The sequence below is a fragment of the Lithobates pipiens genome, unplaced genomic scaffold (assembly GCF_037356315.1).
Source record: "Lithobates pipiens isolate NorthernLeopardFrog02 unplaced genomic scaffold, aLitPip1_a1.2 Scaffold_3, whole genome shotgun sequence".
Taxonomy (NCBI): Eukaryota; Metazoa; Chordata; class Amphibia; order Anura; family Ranidae; genus Lithobates; species Lithobates pipiens.
The window spans coordinates 46,230,962-46,252,440 of NW_027507790.1; the positions used below are offsets into that span (position 1 = coordinate 46,230,962).

Genomic DNA, 21,479 nt, shown 5'->3' on the forward strand with positions numbered 1-21,479 from the left:
AGGGCCTCATCCCTACAACACTTGCCCGGTGGTAGTGGAGGTCTGCGGGCAGGGGGCTTATCGGAATCTGAAGCCCCCTTTAACAAGAGGACCCCCAGATCCCGGCCTCCCCCCCATGTGAAATGGTAACCATTTCACAAAAAAAGGGGAAAATGGTAAAAATTACATGGCATGGCTTGGGACAAGTCCTTTATTAAAAAGTAAAAAATAAAAATGTCCCAATAAGGCTTCTTCTCTTGCTCTGTCAATGGACCGAAAAAGGAAGAAACAAAAACCTACCCGCCACCACTGATCCACCTCCATGGGAGGCACCCACCGTAATGACTGTCCTCTCAAATGACAGTTCTTTTATAACTGAGGGTAGGGCCACCCAGTGATGTCGCTGGGTGACCCTGCCCTCTGACGTACGGAGACATCCCTATGGCTTCCTTGCAGCGTCAGAGGGGGGGTAGGGTCACCCGGTTATGTCACCGGGTGGTTTTGGGTGGTATGGGGCAGTTTGGGGTGGTATGGGGCAGGTTGGGGTAGTCTAGGGCAGTTTTGTGTTGTATAGGGCAGGTTTGGGTAGAATAGGGCAGGTTGGGGTAATATAGGGAAGTTTGGGGTGGTATAGGGCAGGTTGGGGTAGTATAGGGCAGTTTGGGGTGGTATAGGGCAGGTTGTGGTAGAACAGGGCAGGTTAGAGTGGTATAGGGCAGGTTGGGGTAGTATAGGGCAGTTTGAGGTGGAGTAGGGCAGGTTGGGGTGGTATAGGGCAGTTTGAGGTGGTATAGGGTAGTTTGGGGTGGTACAGGGCAGGTTATAGATCTATGCAGTGACAGTTTGCACTTTGCAGTACCTTATAACATAGCTGCAAATGAAGAAACTTGAGGCTGCTGTGTCCTCGCCTCTTTCTCCTCCTTCAGCCACAGGATCAGCTAAAGTAAAAAAGTCTGTGGGAGGAGTGGAGGAGGCAGCCACACCCCCAGCTCCACCCACCAACCCCGGCTGAAGGAAATATTGGAGATCCCGAGGGTTAGCTTCACTGACTGGGGAGTGTTATAGACTCCCTCGCATCACTCCGCTGCAGCTCTGCCAGTGCACGCAATATAGTGCACTGTGTAGCGGCGGCCCCGGTGTCACCCCTCTGGCAGAGGGGCTGGCAGTGATTGTGAGCAATAATTTGTATACTGCTCAGAACGGTGCTAGAAGGGGAGCGGGAAGGGATGGCGCACACATAGAGCTGACAGGCAGGAAGGGGAGGAGGAGAGACAGCAGATGACGGAGGCACCTAAACTGACCACGGTGTCAGGGCTCAGCAGCCATGATAAACCATGGTCAGTTTCCAGAACCAGGAGGATCAGACAGGTTTTTTTAGGTGATACAAGGGGCCAAATGACACAGCAACAACCACTGTGCTGTTATTTCATGCTTTAAAGGAACAGGGTCCTTTTTTTATGGTAACAAATACATTAAGTGCATGCATGTTAAGTGATTTACAAGTGTAACGCTTCCAGTTATTTATTACCAGCCTGACAATACCTCTGTCTGCTTTTCTCATCATGATAATGGTGCCATTTTTCTTCAGGCATTACTTCCCACACTGGCTTAGAGATAACACAATTATATAAATCATGGTGCCTGTGCATTTCCTGGCTATGTACACAAATGTCTGGCACAGATCACACTCCTACTGTATCTTATCACACTGCAAAGTTACAGTGTTGCAATCTGATCACTCGGGGGCAGGAAATTCTTCATCTTGCCTGCAGGAAATTGAATATATCATCTCAACCTAGGCAAAAAGTGTCTAATGTACACCAGGGGTAGGCAACCTTTTGAGCACAGCCTGACGAAAAATGTTTTTAAAGAATTTGAAAATGCCGATTTTATAACAAAAAAAGTTAACTTCACACTCTCAATTACGAAAAGGATGTTTTATAAAGTAAATGCTGTAAACTACTTGAGTAATAGTGACTAATTAACATCCTGCACTCTCATGCCTTAGATCAGCCCCAATTCCTGTACCTCCAGTCCTCAGATCAGCCCCAAATCTGTCCCCCCACTGTACTACCCTACACATCTGCCCCACCTCTGTACCCCCCCGCTCATCTGACCACCACTGTAACCCCCTGTACATCTGCCCCACCTCTGAACCCCCCTGCACATCTGCCCCACCTCTGTACCCCCCGCTCATCTCTCCCATCAATGTAACCCCCTGCACATCTGTCCCATCACTGTACCACCCTTCTCTTCTGTCCCAACACTGTACCCCCTGGTCACCTGCCACACCACTGTACCACCCTGCTCTTCTGCCCCACCACTGTAAACCCCCTGCCCATCTGCCCCGCTACTGTACCTCCCTGCACATCTGCTCCACCACTGTATGCTCTTTTGTCTCACTGCTGACCCACCTTCTCACCTGTCCTAACACCGAACCCATTTGCTCATCTGCCCCACCACTGTAACCCCCTTTCTCATCTGCCGCACCGCTGTTCCCCCTGCTCTTCTGTTCTACCTCTGTTCCCCCTGCTATTCTGTTCCACCTCTGTTCCCCCTGCTCTTCTGCCCCACCACTGTAACCCCCTGCTCATCTGTCCCACCAATGTACCTCCTTTTTCCCCGGCCACTGTACCTCCCTGCACACCTGCCCAACCTCTATCCCCCCGCACATCTGCTCCACCTCTATAACCCCCTGCTCTTTCGCCCCACCTCTGTACCTCCCTGCTCTTCCGCCCCAACTCTGTACCCCCCTGCTCTTTTGCCCCACCTCTGTACCCCTCTGCTCATCTGCCGCATCTCTGTACCCCCCTGCTCTTCTGCCCCACCTCTATACCCCCTGTTCTTCTGCCCCGCTTCTGTACCCCCTGCTCATCTGTCTCATTCATGCACCTCCCTTTTACATCTTAACCCCCCTGCTTATCTTTTCCACCACTGTACCCCCGTCCCATTAATACACCTCCCTTTTACATCTGCCCCAACACTGAACCCCCCTGCTTATCTCTTCCACTACTGTAGCCCCCTTCTCATCTGGCACCTCTGTACCCCCTGCTCTTCTGCTCCATCTCTGAACCCCCATGCTCTTCTGCCCCACCTCTGTACCCCCATGCTCATCTGCCCCACCTCTGTACCCCCTGCTCATCTGCCCCACCTCTGTACCCCCCTGCTCTTCTGCCTCACCTCTGAACCACCTGCTCTTCTGTTCCACCTCTGAACCCCCTGCTCTTCTGCCCCACCTCTGAACCCCACTGCTCTTCTGCCCCACCTCTGTACACCCCTGCACTTCTGCCAAACCTCTGTACCCCCCTGTTCTTCTGCTCTACCTCTGAACCCCCCTGCTCTTCTGCCCCACCTCTGTACCCCCCTGCTCATCTGCCCTACCTCTGTACCCCCTGCTCTTCTGTCCTACCTCTGTACCCCCTGCTCTTCTGCCCCACCTCTTAACCCCCCTGCTCTTCTGTCCCACCTCTGAACCCCCTGCTCTTCTGCTCCACCTCTGAACCCCCCTGCTCTTCTGCCCCACCGCTGAACCCCACTGCTCTTCTGCCCCACCTCTGTACCCCCCTGCTCATCTGCCGCACCTCTGTACCCCCCTGCTCATCTGTCCCACCTCTGTACACCCCTGCTCTTCTGCCCCACCTCTGTACCCCTCTGCTCTTCTGCTCCACCTCTGAACCCCCTGCTCATCTGCCCTACCTCTGTACCCCCCTGCTCTTCTGCCCCACCTCTGTACCCCCTGCTCTTCTGCCCTACCTCTGTACCCCCCTTCTCTTCTGCCCCACCTTTGTACCCCCTGCTCATCTGTCCCAATAATGCACCTCCCTTTTACATATGCCCCAACACTGAACCCCCCTGCTTATCTTTTCCATCACTGTAGCCCCCTTCTCATCTGGCACAACACTGTAACCCCTTGCTCATCTGCCCTATCACTGTACTATGCTGTGCTCTTCTGTCTCACCACTGAATCCCCTTCTCATATCTCCCACCACTGTACTTCCTGCACTTCTGCCCAACCACTGTACCCCCCTGAACATCTGACCCACCTGTCAGAGAGCTCACAGTGCTAATGCCCATCTCTGTGCAGCAGTGGCTAATTCCCATTCCGCTAATGCCAATGGGCATTGTCAGAGAACTCACAGTGCTAATGCCCATCTCCTTGCAGCATTGAATAAATCCCATTCTGCTAATGCCAATGAGCATGCGCGGTATCCCCGACAGAGGCGAACGAGTTCCGGAACGAACGCGGGCACTCGCGCACCCAGGCAAATGTGCACCCACTTGCGCATGCACATTCACGTCCACCAATCCTGGCACATGGCGCCCTATATGCCCAGAGTCTCTGCCTGATACCAGTGCTGGATCGTCTTCAGCTTGTTCCTGATTGTTGTTTGACCTGTTACCTTGCTCCTGACAAACCCGATTTCCTTGTCCATTCTCCTGGATCACCCCTGCCTGTTATCTACCTCTACTGATTATACAGACCTCGGCTTGGATTCTCTATTATGGCTCTGCTTCCTGATTTTGTACCTCGCTGCCAGCCCGTTGCCAACCTCTGCCTGTCCTTGACTACGAACTTGCCTTCCGTTTATGTACCTTGTTGCCAGCCAGATGTCAACCTTTGCCTGTTCCTGATGTTGCAGTTGTTTCTGAATCCATTCTTACCTGCCTGGCTTTCTCTGAACAGTTCTGGTGATCAGTCTTCACTCCTTCCTCCGACAGGATCCTGTATCTCCAAGCTTCAGCCTTCAGCCTAGAGGTACCTGCACCCTTTCGTTGCCCCAACACTTCCTGTCCCCACTACCAGGGGTGTTGGACTGGAACCATGCAAGAGGCCACCCTCAGCATTTCAGACTCCGCAGTAAGGTACGTGACACCACTTCTGTACCTCCTTCTTATGCCCCACCACTGTACCTCCTGCACATCTGTCTCACCTCTGCTCTTCTGCCTCACCACTGTAACCCCCTGCTCATCTGTCCCACCAATGTACCTCCTTTCTCCTCTGCCCTGCCACTGTACCCCACCTCTGTACCCTCCTGCTCTTATGCCCCACCAGTGTAAGCCCTTTCTCATCTGTACCACCACTATAACCCCCTTCTCATCTGGTCCATCACTGAACTCCCGCTGCTCCTCTATCCTACCACTGTAACCCCCTGCTCATCTGCCCCATCACTGTAACCCTCTTGCTCTTCTGTCCCACTGCTGAACCCCCCTCTCATCTCTTCCACCACTGTACCCCCCGCACATCTGCCCCAGCACCGTAGCCTCCTGCTCTTCTGTTCCACTACTACCCCCCCCCCTGCTCATCTGCTCCACTAGTTCCACTACTGTACCCTTCTCATCTATGATATGCATGATATGCAGAGTGGTGCAAGGAAGCAGAGATGAGACACATCTACCTGTCCTGGCACACTCATCATGCTGATCCAACTCTCGCATCCAGACCACTTGCTTGCATCTGAAGTATGTGATGTAATGTCACATACAAGCATCTGGAATGGATGCGCAATAAGCTCAGGTCAGGGGCATTTTCTGAAAGCAGTGGGCCTGTATGCAAAATCGAGAACCTGCAGTATAGAAAAAGTGCAGTGCCGAAGCAAAATTGGGTGTGATTTTAATTGCTCTGAATACTGGCTGTGGCTTAAAGGGAGACAGAGTGCAGGGGTTCAGTAGTAAGTGACGCAAAGCTCAGGGGTCAGGTTTAAGTGCTGCAGAGTTCAGAGGTTGGAAGTAGGTGATTTAGAGCTTGGTAGTAGATGACGCAGAGCTGAGGGGTCAGTACTAAGTGACACATGCACACAAACACGTTATATATACACATCATTTTATTTTTATTTTTTCAACAAAGTTCCCAGAAGCTCAACAGTAATTCCACAAACTGTCATCTGATTGTGGTTTTCTCAATCACAGTGACATCGATTCTTTCTGAGATTGGTAGTGGCAACCAAGGGAGTCATCTTCCTCCAGATGGTGGATGGGGCTAGCAGGACTGTGATTGGCGTTGGCCATGGCCAATCACAGTCCTCCTCCTCCTGGAAACAGTGACTGCCCCCCCAGCAGAATTCCACCTACTCTCTTCCACATCACAAGAGCTAACGATCGCAGCTACAACAAAGTTAGATAACCAAACAACGTTTTCCATCTTTTCCAATGTGTGGGGGCACAGTGCCTCCCCCTCAGCGCAGGTGCGGCGTGGAGATTGGAATGCATTTGTGTCTCACTGACACTTCCGTGCACTGCTCTACTGATAGGGAGGGAGTTGCATGCCGGCAAAAGAATCTTCGTGTACCGGGGGTTGCCTACCCCTGATCTACACTGTTTTGAAATATTATAGTATTTCTGTACATTGTGAGATGTCAAGACTTTATTTATGTAGACTTGTAAAGTGACTAGTAGGACTAAGTTAGATGAAGCAGTAATTGGTATTTCTTTGTGATGAATACAAAGTGACGAATGGCAAATGGAGAAGCTAGAGCAAGCCCCGTCAATGTTCATCAACTACTGTGGCATGCATTAGGAAAGCTACTAAGTGGTTCGAAATACAATTCTTAGGCTAAACAGGCCTTTTAGTAAAGTTAGGGGGTTGGCAAAATGCTCAAAGCATTCCTTTTTTTCACTATTTTTCATATCAATTATTTAATGAAACTCCCTTTAGTGGGTGAATAATGTTTACCTAGGGTCTGCCCTTTCTAATATTTCTACCTATAAGCTTTTTGCAATCTGCTTGAACGCTAACAGAGCTATTGACAGGACGATTTTTAATCATTTATGCATGTATAGCGGTTTCACCAAGAAGCATCATTGGTTCATTCTTTTGCCTGCTAACTATAATTCTCCTGCCCTTTCCGTAAACATGAAGTAGACTGTAGAAGTGTGAGAAGCACTGTTAAGTTTATATTGCTGCCTGGGGAGATCCACCCTCTTTATCTGTCCTGTAACCATTGTAAAAGTAATTGGAAATCAAAAATTGGAAATCAAAAATATTATGGTTGCCACTAAAAGAGGAATAATATATCAGAGCAATTTTCCAATGGGGCACCTGTTCGAGTGACCACTGTCTAAGCGGGAATTTCCTTATGCCTTTGAGAACTTTTCTCTCTCTTGCTGTTTGTCTCAGAAACTTGAACAGCAAAAAATTCACAGGGGTTATCACCATTCACTACCTATCCCAACAGCTCTGTCTTTACTTAAAATGTAGCCATAAAAAATAAAGCAGAGGAGCTTCTATAATGTCCCTGTAGCACCACAGATGACGTTTTTGTTCTGTTTGTCCCCACGCTTTGCAGTGCTTGTTGGCTAGTCATTATTGTTTTCTGTTCCAAGCCAATGGTATCTGCAAGCAAATATTAAGTCCTTTGGGTGTTTCTGATAGATGAGCAGCAGCATGCATAATAAGACCTCGGAGATCATTAACGTTTCTTATTACCGGTCTGTTCTAAACACAAAGAATAAACAGGTAAAATTCAGAGTAGATGACAGAATGTTACAATATTGCTAAAATCCATCCATACTGTCGTATAAATCCACTTCATTGTAATTCATATAGCAGTAAATTTAAGACGCTCATTCAAAGATATTGTGGGTAAATTTGACATCCATATGTGTCCTTTTATTGTATTGTTCATCATTGCTAATTTGCATCCATATGATATAATCGTATAAAATAATGCTTGCCTTGATAGCTGTGTACTTTCTGCATTATAGGGCCTGCATAGAACAACAAGTAATCAGAGGCTCTCTAGGGATCGCTCCTGTTCTTGAATTTGGTATCGTGCTTGTTAGTTGCCACAATAGCTGTGACTAATTCCCCCTGGAGATTCATGGCTTGGTGTGTGAGATTCAGACACTAGCAGACTTAGCTCTGTCTCTTCGAAAGGATGACTACGCACGGTACTATTGGGTTACTCTACACAATCTCAGAGGGGTCACAGAGTGAGAGTCCATCCATCTCCCCCCAGAGCAACGGGAGCAATGCAACCATAAATGACGTAGACCAAGAGAAAAAAGCACCACAATCTGGCAAGCAAGATGATGAAAAACCAATAAAGAATGGAATTTATAACAAAGGTAAAAGTCATCCACGACTGGCACAACTCAGGGGACAGATTCGTGCACAAATAAGGGAACACAGCCCACGCAACCAAATGATAGAACTAGTAGACAAGGTGTCTTATGCACAGCTGGCTTCCAAAACTCCTGTGGAGGGAGGAAAACGTAATGGACCACAAGAAGGCAGCAAATGTTGCCATTGTTCCAGCCCAGCCTGCCTTTCTTTTGACCTTGAGAGCCAGTTACATCTTGAGCTCAATGCACTGCGCTTGGAAATGAAGGCTTCTTTTGAGTCCTTAAAAACAGAGCTTACACAGGAGCTGCAAGCATTGCAAAAAGAGGTTAAAGTTTGCTGTCATCACTGCTCTTCTAAGGATGTCGAATCTTCGCCAGCATCAGAGAAACGGGCAGAATGGAAAAGTGTCTTTAAAAAAGTAAGTCACAAAGAAGGCCAAGCAGCACCGACACCTTTGAAACTAGATGGACAAATTAAGGCAAGGTCTGTGCCATCACTTGTTCCTCAGTCAGCTCCAAACAGGAACCAAGTCCTTCTAAGGGCTATGACCACCATTGCAGCTAAAAATGCTCTTGTGTCTAGTGTTGGAGCAAGATCAGACTCTGATCCTACATGCCAAATGACTGGGAAGCACAACACCAAACATGTACTGAAGACTGAAGAGTCACCCAACCATCTGCAAAGCAATGGGAACTGGGGAAAAAAGATTGCAAATCGGACTGTGGCACCTCTTCCACAAAATGGGATTCCACCGACTAAAGCTCACTAAGGGACATTTGCATCACTGTCTGAAAAAAATTATATCAATAAAAAAAACACTGTATACAGTAAGCTTTATTATAAGGGTCCTATTAAGTCGCTGACAGCTTCCAGATATAGGTAACGTGACTGGTTTAATTAGAAGCAAACTTAGGGTTTCCTTACCCAGAGAAAGTGTAAAGTATTTTATTATCAAATTTCTAACTACATACAAAAAAGTTTAAGATGTTTTACCCCAAATGTGGAAAAGAAGTAACTCTGTTTAAGTGCAGGGGTGGGGAAGGGGGTAGAGTAGCCATAGATGCCAATTTATTTCTTGTATTTATACTGCAGAAAAATACTACATGGAACTTTATAAAGTTCATAAAGCTATTTACATCAGTTGAAGTCATTGATGGAGCTTAAAGTGTATGTGCAGCCGAAACTTTTTTCTTAGTTTGGGATATTGTGGATAAAGAATTAGAACCCTTGTTGTATTTTTACTGCTGTGTGGGAACTTTTTTTTTTTTGTCTGTATCCCTGTTGCATATTTTTCCTCATTTCCTCTCTGATGATACAGTTGACAGTAAGTTCTTTAACAGAGTGTTGGATATCAATAAAATACAGAAAGGGAAACTAATCCTTTCCCATGCTATCCAAATAAAAAAAAATAAAAAAGTTTTTTTGGCTGCTTGATATACACTTTAAATCTAATGTGTTCATACACAGACTTGTTAACTTTTTAACTTGATCAGACATTGGCGATCATGCCAGTATGAAACCAGAGCACTGAAAGCCAGCCAAGGACCTTATGCTAAGATATGAGAGCTAACCACTAACGTTATTTTAAAATGAATGGCACTGCAACACACAAAAATACGCATGTTACTGTGTGTTCTGGTAACATGCAATACAACGCAACACATTTAGCCCAATTCGCCTAACACAGAGTGTGAATTTGGCCTAAATAGTCTATAAATGCAATATTATGGTTTGAGCTTATGTACCAGTAAGACTTGATGTCACTGGTTTTATATGTTCTGTAACATGCTGCATAATGTATTACCAGAATATGCTGTCACATAAAATATCGCTATTCATTCGTTCTGAACAGTAATACCATTTGTACTATGCATTGTTATGGATTACTGCATTTTGAATATTGCACTTTGCATTATTACATTTTCTACCATCTGAAATCCAGCACTGATTTCAAAAGAGAATGGGAGGTGGTATGAACATAAAAAAATATTACACTATATGTAAGGAGTCTATCCGAACCATGTTATACTTATTAGAGGCTAGACTGTCAACCCCCTATTGTCATACAGTAAATGTTTATCAGTGCACCTCTACTATTTTTATACAGAATAATTACCACGTCTTATGAAATATTTTTATTCCATTGTGATATATATCAATGTTCTTTCATGTAATTTAAATAATAAATATAATTTTTTTTCGTATTTATTTTACTGTTTATTTTTTATTTTTACACTGTTCTTTAAAAAAAAGTGTCACTTTTATTCCTATTACAAGGAATGTTAACATGCTTTGTAATAGAAAAAAAACATGACAGGACCTCTTAAATATAAGATCTGGGGTCAAAAAGACCTCAGATCTCATATTTACACTAAAATGCAATAAAAAAAAATAAAAAAATTTTTGTTGTTTAAAAAAAAAAAGTCCCTTTTAAGAGCTATGGTCAGACGTGATGTTTTGACGTCACTTGTGCCCTGCAATGGTTTGGAGCTGGGTGGGGGCAATGCCCATCACTCAGCTCCATACCACAGAGGGGAGAGGATGCGACCACCTCCGCCGATGCCAGCAGCTCCGGTAAGCGGCGGAGGGCCCCTCTCCCGCCCCCGATATCTCGCCACTGAGACCACGTTTATCTGAAAGAGGACCACCTACTGAAGAAGAGGATACTGGGGTCATGGAAGCCAGCTGCTGCCATAACGACGATATTTCTCTTCAAAGTGCTGCCTTATAATGATGGCGGGGGGTCCACAAGTGGTTAAAATAATCACATTTTGTTGCTATGCAGCCTGAAATGAAGAATGTATTTACTCAGTGCAACATACAAGTGAAAGATATAACACCAACATGTCAGAAACATTTTTCAAAATAATTCAAAAACAGAATCACTGAGTTGTAAAAAGGATCACCCCCCATGTGCCAGTATTTTGTTGAACTACTTTTTGCTTTAATTACAGCCTTTAGTCTATCAAGGTGAGTAGAAAATTCTGGACAGTCGCACTCCAAATGAAATTTCTTGTGCCTTTATTAGAACATCAGGATCACACTGTACATGTCACAGAACCAAAAACACTGACGCGTTTCACACTAAACTTAGTGCCTACTCATAGCTAATGATCACTAAAAATGCTAACAAATATATACTATTTGTGATAAAACATGTGACTGAATGGTTGATTAATTCATTGATTGGCTAACTCACTGGCTGTCCAGAATTTTCTACTCACGTTGATTTGCTATATGCATTAGCCGGCACCTGGGGCTCTTCATTTCCTGGAGGAAAAAACTTTTTGTTTCAGCAGACCTACCTGGAGCGGTGGTAACCCCATCTCTACAGCCTTTAGTCTATTCTGATATGTCTCTACTAACTTTACACATCTAGACTTTGCAATATTTATCCACTCTTCTTTGCAGAACTGTTTACGTTTAGTTCAATTTGATGGTGACCGTTTGTGGACTCCAGTCTTCAAGTTATTCCACAGATTATCAATGGGGTTTAAGTCTGGACTCTGAGTGGGCCATGCAAGTCCATTCACCGTTTTCATCTTCAAACACTGTGTGGCCTTTTTTGCTGTGTGCTTTGGGTTAGTGTCATGTTGCAAGGTAAAACTTCTTCCCATTGTCAACTTTCTTGCAGAGGGGAGCAGATTTTCCTCAAGCATTTAACTGTATTTTGCCCCATCCATTTTTTCTTTTTATCCTAACAAGTGTTCCAGTCCCTGCTGCAGAGTAACACCCCCCATAACAGGACTGATATGCTCCAGGAAAACTTTTTCATGCTGAGCTAATCAAAATGACCACAGCTGATCACAGTTGAAAGTCAAATGGCTTTGTGTGCCATCGAGAAGGTTATTAGCTACACCTGATTGAGTTAACGAGTCATTTTTAGGAGGGGGGGGATCCTTTTTACAATTCAGTGTTTCTGTTTTGAATTTTTTTAAACATTTTATGACATGGTTTTATATCTTTCACTTGTATGTTATAAGTTGCACTGAGTAAAAACTGAAAAAAAGCTGGATAAAACAAAAACAGTGTCTGCCTTCATTTCAGGCTGCAAAGCAACAAAATGTGGTTGTTTTAACCACTTGCCAACCAGCCACCGTCATTATACTGTGGCAGGTCGGCACAATCTCACGATCTGACATAGCTGTAGGTTGGCTCCAGCGCTGCACTGCGGGGGTGCCGATGCTCGCGACCAGCAGTCGCGATGACCGCCGGTCACGCGCGATCGCGGGCACGAGAGGCAGAACAGGGAACACACAAATCCCTGTTCTGTGAGGAGAGGAGATTTGGGGATAATTGGGGATATTATGTTTGGGTACAGCATCACATGACCACACAATTGCCAGTTAAAGCGACGCTGTGCCGTATCGCAAAAAATTGCCTGGTCATTGAGCAGCCAAAGCTTCCGGGGCTGAAGTGGTTAAAGGGGAGTGATTGTTTTCTATACTCACTGTATTCTCAATTATCAGGCCTTCACTTTAGTCACTAAGCTAAAAATTCACTTTTGTAAAAGAATATTCTCTCTCCTTTTATAAATCAATCACAAACTATCACATCATGTGAAGCAAGATAATAGTGTTGAAAATATATGTGATGTTATTAGCAAATAGAGGTCCTCCATGACTAAGCCCTATGGTCGGTGCGAAATGCGTTAGAGAGCATGTCCTGAGCAGAGTCTGGCCCGAGGCTGCTTTTATCATAGACACTGTTGTTTTTGCATACAGTATATTGAGCTGCAAAGAGCTCTTCCCCAGCCTGCACTCTTCACCGTGAGTCTCCGGAGAGATAAGAGCCTGGAGCAGCACTCCCAATATTTGGTTTTGGTTAGCAAAAAATAAGTGGTGTCATTGTCTTCTTTGTAAAAGGATAACAACTAAACTAAATATAAAGTGCACTGTAATGGAAAGGCATTTATATAACTTGTAACTATGGGGACAGTAATGATAGTAAGTAATATTAGGGTAACAAACATAGCACAAGCACAAAACATTCACACAACCCCAACAAAATGTGCAGTCTTTTGTGTAAATATAATTATATCCTATGATCATAAGCACAAATATTGCCCATAATGCAGTATTATTTTGTAAACACCTCAATCAGAAAAAAAAAGGATTATGGTCCTGGGATCATATCAGATAATTATATTACACAAAATACTGCAAGTTTTGTTTGGATTATGCGAATATTTGTCACATTCGTACAGTGATATTTTTATACTTATGTTTCAAGTTAGCAGTGTCAGAGATTAATATTGTCAAAAGTATTGGGACACCTGCCTTTCCATGCACATGAACTTTAATGACATCCCAGTCAGGCACTGATGTTGGACAAGAAGACCTGGCTCGCAGTCTCCGGTCTAATTCATCCCAAAGGTGTTCTATCGGGTTGTGCAGGCCAGTCAAGTTCCTTCACCCCAAACTTGCTCATTCACACAATATTGCCAAAAGTATTACATGGGATTATGGTGCGGGGTTGCTTTTCAGGGGTTGGGCTTGGCCCCTTAGTTCCAGTGAAGGGAACTCTTAAGGCGTCATCCTACCAAGACATTCTGGACAATTTCGTGCTCCCAACTTTGTGGGAACAGTTTGGGGATGGCCCCTTCCTGTTCCAACATGACTACGCACCAGTGTACAAAGCAAAGTCCATAAAGACATAGATGAGTGAATTTGGGGTGAAGGAGCTTGACTGGCCTGCACAGAGTCCTGACCTCAACCCCATTGGGATGAATTAGAGTGGAGACTGCAAATCAGGTGGCTGTCCTCACAGATGCGCTGTCACAATACTTTTGACAATATAGTGTATTTCAGCTATAAGGATAAGAACATTTAGAGCAGTGGTGAGTAGAGCTGTGAAAATAAAGAAGAATTGAGTTATATTTACATGTTCACTGCCCTACAGAACATTCATTATCTCTTATAATAGTCATTTATTATGGAATAGGGAAATGTGTGCTGTGATAGGCCATCCAGTTGCTGTTATAACATTAGTCCAAAGATTTTAGATGTAAAGAAATATACAGTATCTGACAAAATATACAGTATCTCGCAAAAGTGAGTAAATCACAAACCCACAGTAACTGGAGTTAAGTAACTTTTAAGTAGGGGTGCATGATACCATTTCTTTAACTACGAGTACGAGTACCGATACTTTTTGCAAGTACTCGCCGATACCAAATACCGATACCTTTCGACTAGGAAGAGGGGTGGTTTGGGAGGTTGTTGTTTCGGGAGTTGGGTGATGGCAGGGTTGGAGGGGAGGGGTAAGTGAGGGCAAGGTAGTTGAGGGTGGGTTGAAATAGGGATTGTGGGGTGGGAGAGTTGGGATGGAAAAGGCTGTGATCGCTGGGGGGGGGGGGGGGGGAGAGGATGGGGATAGGAGGGTTATTGGGAGTCATGGGGCAGAGGTGACTGCAGGCATGGTACAAGAGACCTTCAGAGACTGCAGGCATGGTACAAGAGACCCTCAGAGACTGCAGGCATGGTACAGGAGACAGTCAGAAACTGCAGGCATGGTACAGGAGACAGTCAGGGACTGCATGCATGGTACCGGAGATAGCCAGAGACTTCAGGCATGGTACAGGAGACAGCAAGAGACTGCAGGCATGGTGCAGGAGACAGTCAGGGACTGTAGGCATGGTACAGGAGACAGTCAGAGTCTGCAGGCATGGTACCGGAGACAGCCAGAGACTGCAGACATTGTACAGGAGACAGTCTGAGACTGCAGGCATGGTACAGGAGACAGTCAGGGACTGCAGGCATGGTACTGGAGACAGCCAGAGACTGCAGGCATGGTACAGGAGACAGTCAGGGACTGCAGGCATGGTACCGGAGACAGCCAGAGACTGCAGGCATGGTATAAGAGACAGCCAGGGACTGCAGGCATGGTACAGGAGACAGCAAAAGTCTGCAGGCATAGTACAGGAGACAGCCAGAGACTGCAGGCATGGTACAGGTGTCTCTGGCGGGAGAGGAGCTGGCCGGACAGCACATGGAGCAGGGAGAGAGCCCCGCTGCTCAGTACAACAGGATACCGCCCGTACAGCCAGGGAGAGCCCAGATCTAGTGCTCTGTGTGGCCGGAAGTCAGAGCTGGAGGAGGGAGGTGTGCAGCGAGGAGACGAGACTTGTGAGCTGTTAGGATGGGCGGGCCTGCACCTAGCGATGCCACTGGGAGGAGGAGGTCGGGGATGGCACTGTCCAGAGGGGAGGAGGAGGCGGTCTGCTCCCAAGCAACATCTTCTAGTATCGGTTTCCAGTATCAGAGCATTGTTGTGAGTACCAATACTCGTGAAAATGGCTAGTATCAGCGCTGATACCGATACCAGTATTGGTATCGGTGCATCCCTACTTTTAAGCATACTTTTTTACTGTGTATAGACAATAGGCTGTTAATTTGATATAGATATCTGCCAGTCTTGTACTGTATTTATAATATTGTAATAATTTTGTATGTACAGCATTTTTGTAAAGTAAAAGCACATTTACACACTGCAGAGGTCTGAGTTTCCTTGCTTATACCGCAAAATAACCTTGCTAGATAGACGCAAGCAAAACAGTTTAGGAGATATTCACAGTACCTACAGGTAAGCCTTATTAAAGGCTTACCTGTGGGTACAAATGGTGTAAGCCCTTGTACACATGGTCGGAGATTCTGACAACCAAAATTTTGTCCGAAACTGTTGCATACACACGGTCGGACAAAGTTGTCAGAAAATCCGATGTGATGGCGTTATTTCGTTACGACGGGACTACGTTCAGGCTAGTAGCCAATAGCTTTGGTGTAGGAATTTGATCTGAGCATGCGTGGCACTTTGTCCGATCGGAATTCTCTACACATGATCGGAGTATGTCCGATCGGAGCATTTCGTCTGAAAATTTTACCGGCAAGTTGGAAAAGTTGGTCTGTCGGATACTGCGACGGAAACAGTCCGATGCAGACCACACACAGTCAGAATATCCGACAAAACGGTCCGATCGGACACATTCCGACGGAATCTCCGACCGTGTGTACAAGGGCTAACAGATTTTACTATCAATAAAGTTATCAGTTAACAAAGAAATGTCACTGATCCAGGCGCTGAAATGGATCAATAGGTTCAATGCACGGCAGCAGCTATTTTAAATAAACGTAATCAATAAACAATGCTAAAAAAACAAAACAGTAATCCAGTGTCGATCCTGACCTCTTTGGGGCCCTAAGCAAAATTCTGCTAAGGGGCCCTCTACCTGACCCATGATGCCATGAGCTATGTAAACCATTTGTCATTGCCACACAGTCACACCTGACACTTACATCAGGGTCCCCAGAGAGCTCCCCTTAAATCAGTGTCCTCAGAGAGTCTCCCCCTACATCAGTGTCCCCAGAGAGCCTCTTTACAGCCATCCCTCTGTCATACTCATCCATCCATGCTCAGCCATCCACACTCAGCAATAATCATCCATCCATACCCAGCTATACTCAGCCATAATCAGTGATACCTAGCCATACTCAGCCATACCCAGTCATACTCAGTGATACCCAGCCATACTCAGCAATACCCAGCCATACTCAGTGATACTCAGCCATACTCAGCGATATCCAGCCGTACCCAGCCGCACTCAGCCATCCCATCCATACTCAGCCATACCCAGCCGTACTCAGCAATATCCAGCCATACTCAGGCGCACTCAGCCATACCCAGCCATACTCAGCCGTACCCAGCTGTACTGTAGCTATGCTCAGCCATACTCAGCCATCCCCATTTATGGCTCAACCATGCTCAGACATCCCCATCCACGGCTCATCCATCCCCATTCATGATCATCCATGCCACATCAGTTCTCATCCATGCCACTACAGTGCCTCACAAAAGTGTAATAGGTAGTCAAATTAGATTTGAGAAATTTATGCCCCTAGAACACCTGATGCTGCTCCCTGGATGTTGGGCCTCTGTATGTGGCCAAGCTGTAGAAAAGTCTCACACATGTGGTATCGCCATACTCAGGAGGAGTAGGAGAATCTATTTTGGGGTGTAATTTTTTTGTATGTACATGCTATGTGTTAGAAATATTGTATAAATGAACAATTTTGTGTAAAAAAATGTGTTTTCATTTTCTTTCCACATTTTCCAAAAACTTGTAGAAAAAAATTACATGTTCGAAAGACTCATAATGCCTCATAGAATAAACGTTGGGGTGTTTTCTTTCCAAAATTGGGTCATTTTTGGGACGTTACCATTGACCTGGTGCTCCAGGGCCTTCAAAAGTGCAAGAAGTAGTCAGGAAATTATATGTGTAATTTATGCTCCTAGAATGCCTGAGGGTACTCCCTGCATATTGGACCTCTCAATGTGGCCACGCTGTGTAAATGTCTCACACATGTGGTATCACTATAAACAGGAGGAGTAGCAGAATGTGTTTTGGGGGGTAATTTGTGGTATCAGGGCCGTATTTAAGGCGGAAAAAACGGGCCTTAGCCCAGACATTGTTGTGGGGCCCAACATCTCGCCACATAATGCAGATGCAGCTGCAGGGAAAAGGAAGCAGTAAGCGGCATCATGGATAACACCGGAGCTGGCCGAGTGTGACAAGCAGCTTTAGGGACCAGGCGAGTGAGAAATTATCGTGGGGGGGGGGCGACAACTACATTCCTCAGGAGGCATGGATGAGTGTCCTGATTCTGAATGAGCATTGTGTGCTTAGATGAGCTAAGGTTTTCCACTGTTTTAGCTGCTAAAGTTTAAACTATTATTGCCCTTCTCTGCTTACTATTAACACTATCAGTGCTGCCTGTGCATACTGGTCAGCATGGATGAGCAGACAGCGTGAATGTTCAACAACCTGAATTAGCTCATTTGCCTTGCTGAGATATACTTTAGTTCAGAGGCTAAAGCAGTGAAAGCTTCATTTATATCTGCCTCGCTTCTTGTTGGGATCATTGACAGTACAGTTTTAAAACTGATCCTGGTCGGCTTCATTAACCCCATCTTTTCTGTCTCATGTTAAATTCTGCTGCAGTAAAAGACAACACTTCTACTTTAGCAAAGGGACTGCTGTGAGTTTGTAGGATATTCTATCTAGCAACCAGTTATCAGTAATGATTTGCTGTAACCTCTAGTAACCATCAGTTAGCAGTAATAATGTGCTGTAACTCCTAGCAATTAGTGAGCGTAATGTGTGCTGTAACCTCTAGCAGCCAACCAGCAAGCCGAAATGATGTGCTGTGAATAACCAGTCAGTGCGTGGTACTGATATTCTGTAACCTCTGGCAACCAATCAGTTAGCAGTAATGATGTGCTGTAATCTCTAAAAAGCAATCAGTGAGCGGTAATGATTTTCTGTAACCTTCAGCAACCAATCCGTTAGTAGTAATGATGTGCTGTAACCCTTAGCAACTAATCAAATATTTCTGAAAATGTGAGGGGTGCACTCACTTTTGTGAGATACTGTATATGTGGGCTGCCTCTTGCTGGCTATATATGTAGGCTGTTTCTTGCTGTATATATATATATATATATATATATATATATATGGGCTGTCTCTTTGCTGGATATGTATATACACATATATATGTGGGCTGTCTCTTGCTGTGTGTAAGTGTTTATATATGTGTATATATATATATATATATGTGTGTGTGTGTGTGTGTGTGTGTGTGTGTGTGTGTGTGTGTGTGTGTGTGTGTGTGTGTGTGTGTGTGGGGGGGGGGGGGGGGGGGGGGCTGTCTCTTGCTGACTATAGGTATATCTGAAAGTGCCTCTGAGATTACTTTGGTTACTGGATATTTCGAATGTTTTGTACATTTTACTTCTCTGCTTTTTATTAACAAATTCCATACAAAAATCCCCCTAAATATACTTGGTTTCCTATTCTCTAAAGGGAGCGGTGCTCTGTGTTTAGGGGTGGAGACAATGGGTGGTACTAGGGGGCCGTTCTAGGGGGGTGGATAGGGGGCAGAGATGGGTGTGACCTAGGGGAGGGGGGTAAGTTGCTGCACCAAAAATCCCTGGGCATTAGTAATATGGTCCCTAGAAATTCTATTTGATTGAGCGTGTAGAAGAAACCAGTCCTTATGATAGAATAAGAGAATCTAATAAAACATTCTAGTTGTGTTGCAGTAAAGAGTTAAATGATATGTAATCCAGTGTCTCATCTGTTACTGAAAAGATGTCTTAGCCTGCTATATTGTTCAGTTCATTTCTATAGCTGAACTTTCACAGTGAAAGGCGGCTTCCTTCAACACAACAAAATAATGAAACCAGACCGGACTATGAAACTACAGTTATGAAACTAGACTTAAGTCATCAAAGAAAAGGAAATTCTCTATTATGTCTTATTCTAGGAAAATCAGATATGGGTGTACAGCACAGCCAAGCAATTGTTAAATACATGAGTTGCATAATTGTGATGTTTTGTTATATAAGTGTGTGCACTGCAGTTTATGGAACAACTCAGTTAGGGAGCCATCCTTAAAGTGGTTCTAAAGGCTGAAGGATTTTATACCTTCATGCAGAGAGGTACTTAAGATAGAATACCTTAAGTATGCAGCCCCCCCCCCAATACTCACCCAAGCCAGAATGCATTCTAGCAATGTGTATGAGTGTGGTTGCTCTCCTGGCTCTCTGCCTCCTGATTAGCTGATGGCTCCTGTTGCTGTCAATCACAGCTCACAGCCAGAGTTAGGAGGGAGCAAGGGTGGGGACGAGTCCTGTTCTGTGTGTCTTATTGACACACAGAGCGTGGCTCAGGAGCGAGCATGCACAAATGCCCCTTCTTCAAGTGGTTTGCTATGGGGGCACTCAGAGAAGAGGTGGAGCCAGAAGCACCAGCAAGGGACCTGAGAAGAGGAGGATCATTGCTGCTCTGTGCAAAATCATTGTATAGAGCAGGTAAGTATGGCATGTTTGTTATTTAAATAAAAATACCTCTACTATCACTTCAAATTTCAGTTAAACCTTTTTTGGTTTTGGATAGGGCAAGGAAGGGTTAAAATGTTAGCGTTTCCATCAGTTGTTTATAGGAGGGGGTAATTGGGACTTTAAATGAAGCACATGATCAAGAGGTCACGCATAAAAAGGAGAGAGTTGGGACTTTGAATGAGGTATGTGACACATAGCTGGTAACAAAGATGCATGATGGCATATTTATTAATTCATAAGTATACAGATAAAACATAACATATTACAGAAACGAAAAAGAAAACGGTTAATATAAGCTGATAAGCATTCCCTGACACCAAATTGATTAAAAATACATGATCTATAAGAAATTTCAGCACATGATTAGGATATAACTGCATCCTAAAAGCCCAACACATTTTTTGGAATATGTTCCACTTCCTCGGGAGCAGATACAGGACATAAATCTGCAAAAAATATATATGTATAAATACAAATGTGATCTGACAGTTAGCCCAAGGGCATGAAAAAAAGGAAAAAATAAAATAAGGTATATAAATCCACTCCTGACAACTTACAAATCAGCTCAAAGTTAAAAATATGATGCTGGAAGTTGAGGATGACTGAAGATGTGTCTATTGCAGGAGCTGTGGGGGCATACCCCGCGGGTGTCCAAGGCACACATATGGCAAACTCCTGGAGTGGATAGGTCTCCATGTGTAAATTGAAAATGATGCAAATCATTTCTGTAAAAAGTATAAGTAGTATATGTTTGTTATATGATAGATATTGCTAGTTGCAGATAAGTATAAGCCTAGGAATCCTAGTATATCAGGAAATAGAGATCAAGTGTGGGAAAAGGATTATACAAAAGTACCATCACCCAAGAAAGCAGAGTGTGAATTAGTGTGAAAATCTTGCTAAATTAGAACATGCATTACCACTATACAAGTTGACCTATATCAGTCACGGATGCCCCTGGAAGTTTGAAAAGGTGTGACAGACGTGGACCTCGCTATAGATGAGGGTACCCTGACTGCCACTGGCTGTACTACTTCCTGATTAAGACTCTTGTATACTCCCTCTCCCCCCATATATACATTTATTCACCCCAATACTGGAGCTGTGTACGTAATTCTTGGGCCCTTGTTAACTAACGCTTCCCCTGGAAGTGCACTGGTTATGCTATCTCCATTGCTCTATCATTGCTTGTCTAGTACCACAAACTGTTACTCAGTGTATGTATAAACAATTGTTTTGCTTGTCATGTCGTTTAGGCCGATTTGGCCTCCTTTTGCTTGTTATGGGCAATATCCTTCAATAAAGAAAACCTGATTGTTAAAAAAAAAAAATGAAAATGAACATAGAAAATTGACCCCGCTGGGATGGATACAGCCAAAGAAAGATACAATCAGTGAAAGTACATGTGAGTGAGACTCCAGACTAAAAGCCTAATGAGCCCAATAGTTGTAACCATAGTAAGTTGTTTATATGGCGAGAATTGCTACTTACAAATTGGCATCACCCTATGACTCTAGATAAAATACAAAAAGAAAGAGGT

The 21,479-nt window shown here is 44.7% G+C and overlaps 1 protein-coding gene across 1 annotated transcript; it reads left to right on the plus strand.

The window, feature by feature from the left end:
• The first annotated feature begins 7,788 nt into the window (after positions 1-7,788).
• LOC143940350 (uncharacterized) lies at positions 7,789-10,245 on the plus strand. The gene has a single exon (XM_077461603.1). It carries the CDS (start codon positions 7,854-7,856, stop codon positions 8,808-8,810), a length of 957 nt encoding a protein of 318 aa, XP_077317729.1. The 5' UTR covers positions 7,789-7,853; the 3' UTR covers positions 8,811-10,245.
• The last annotated feature ends 11,234 nt before the right edge of the window (positions 10,246-21,479 follow it).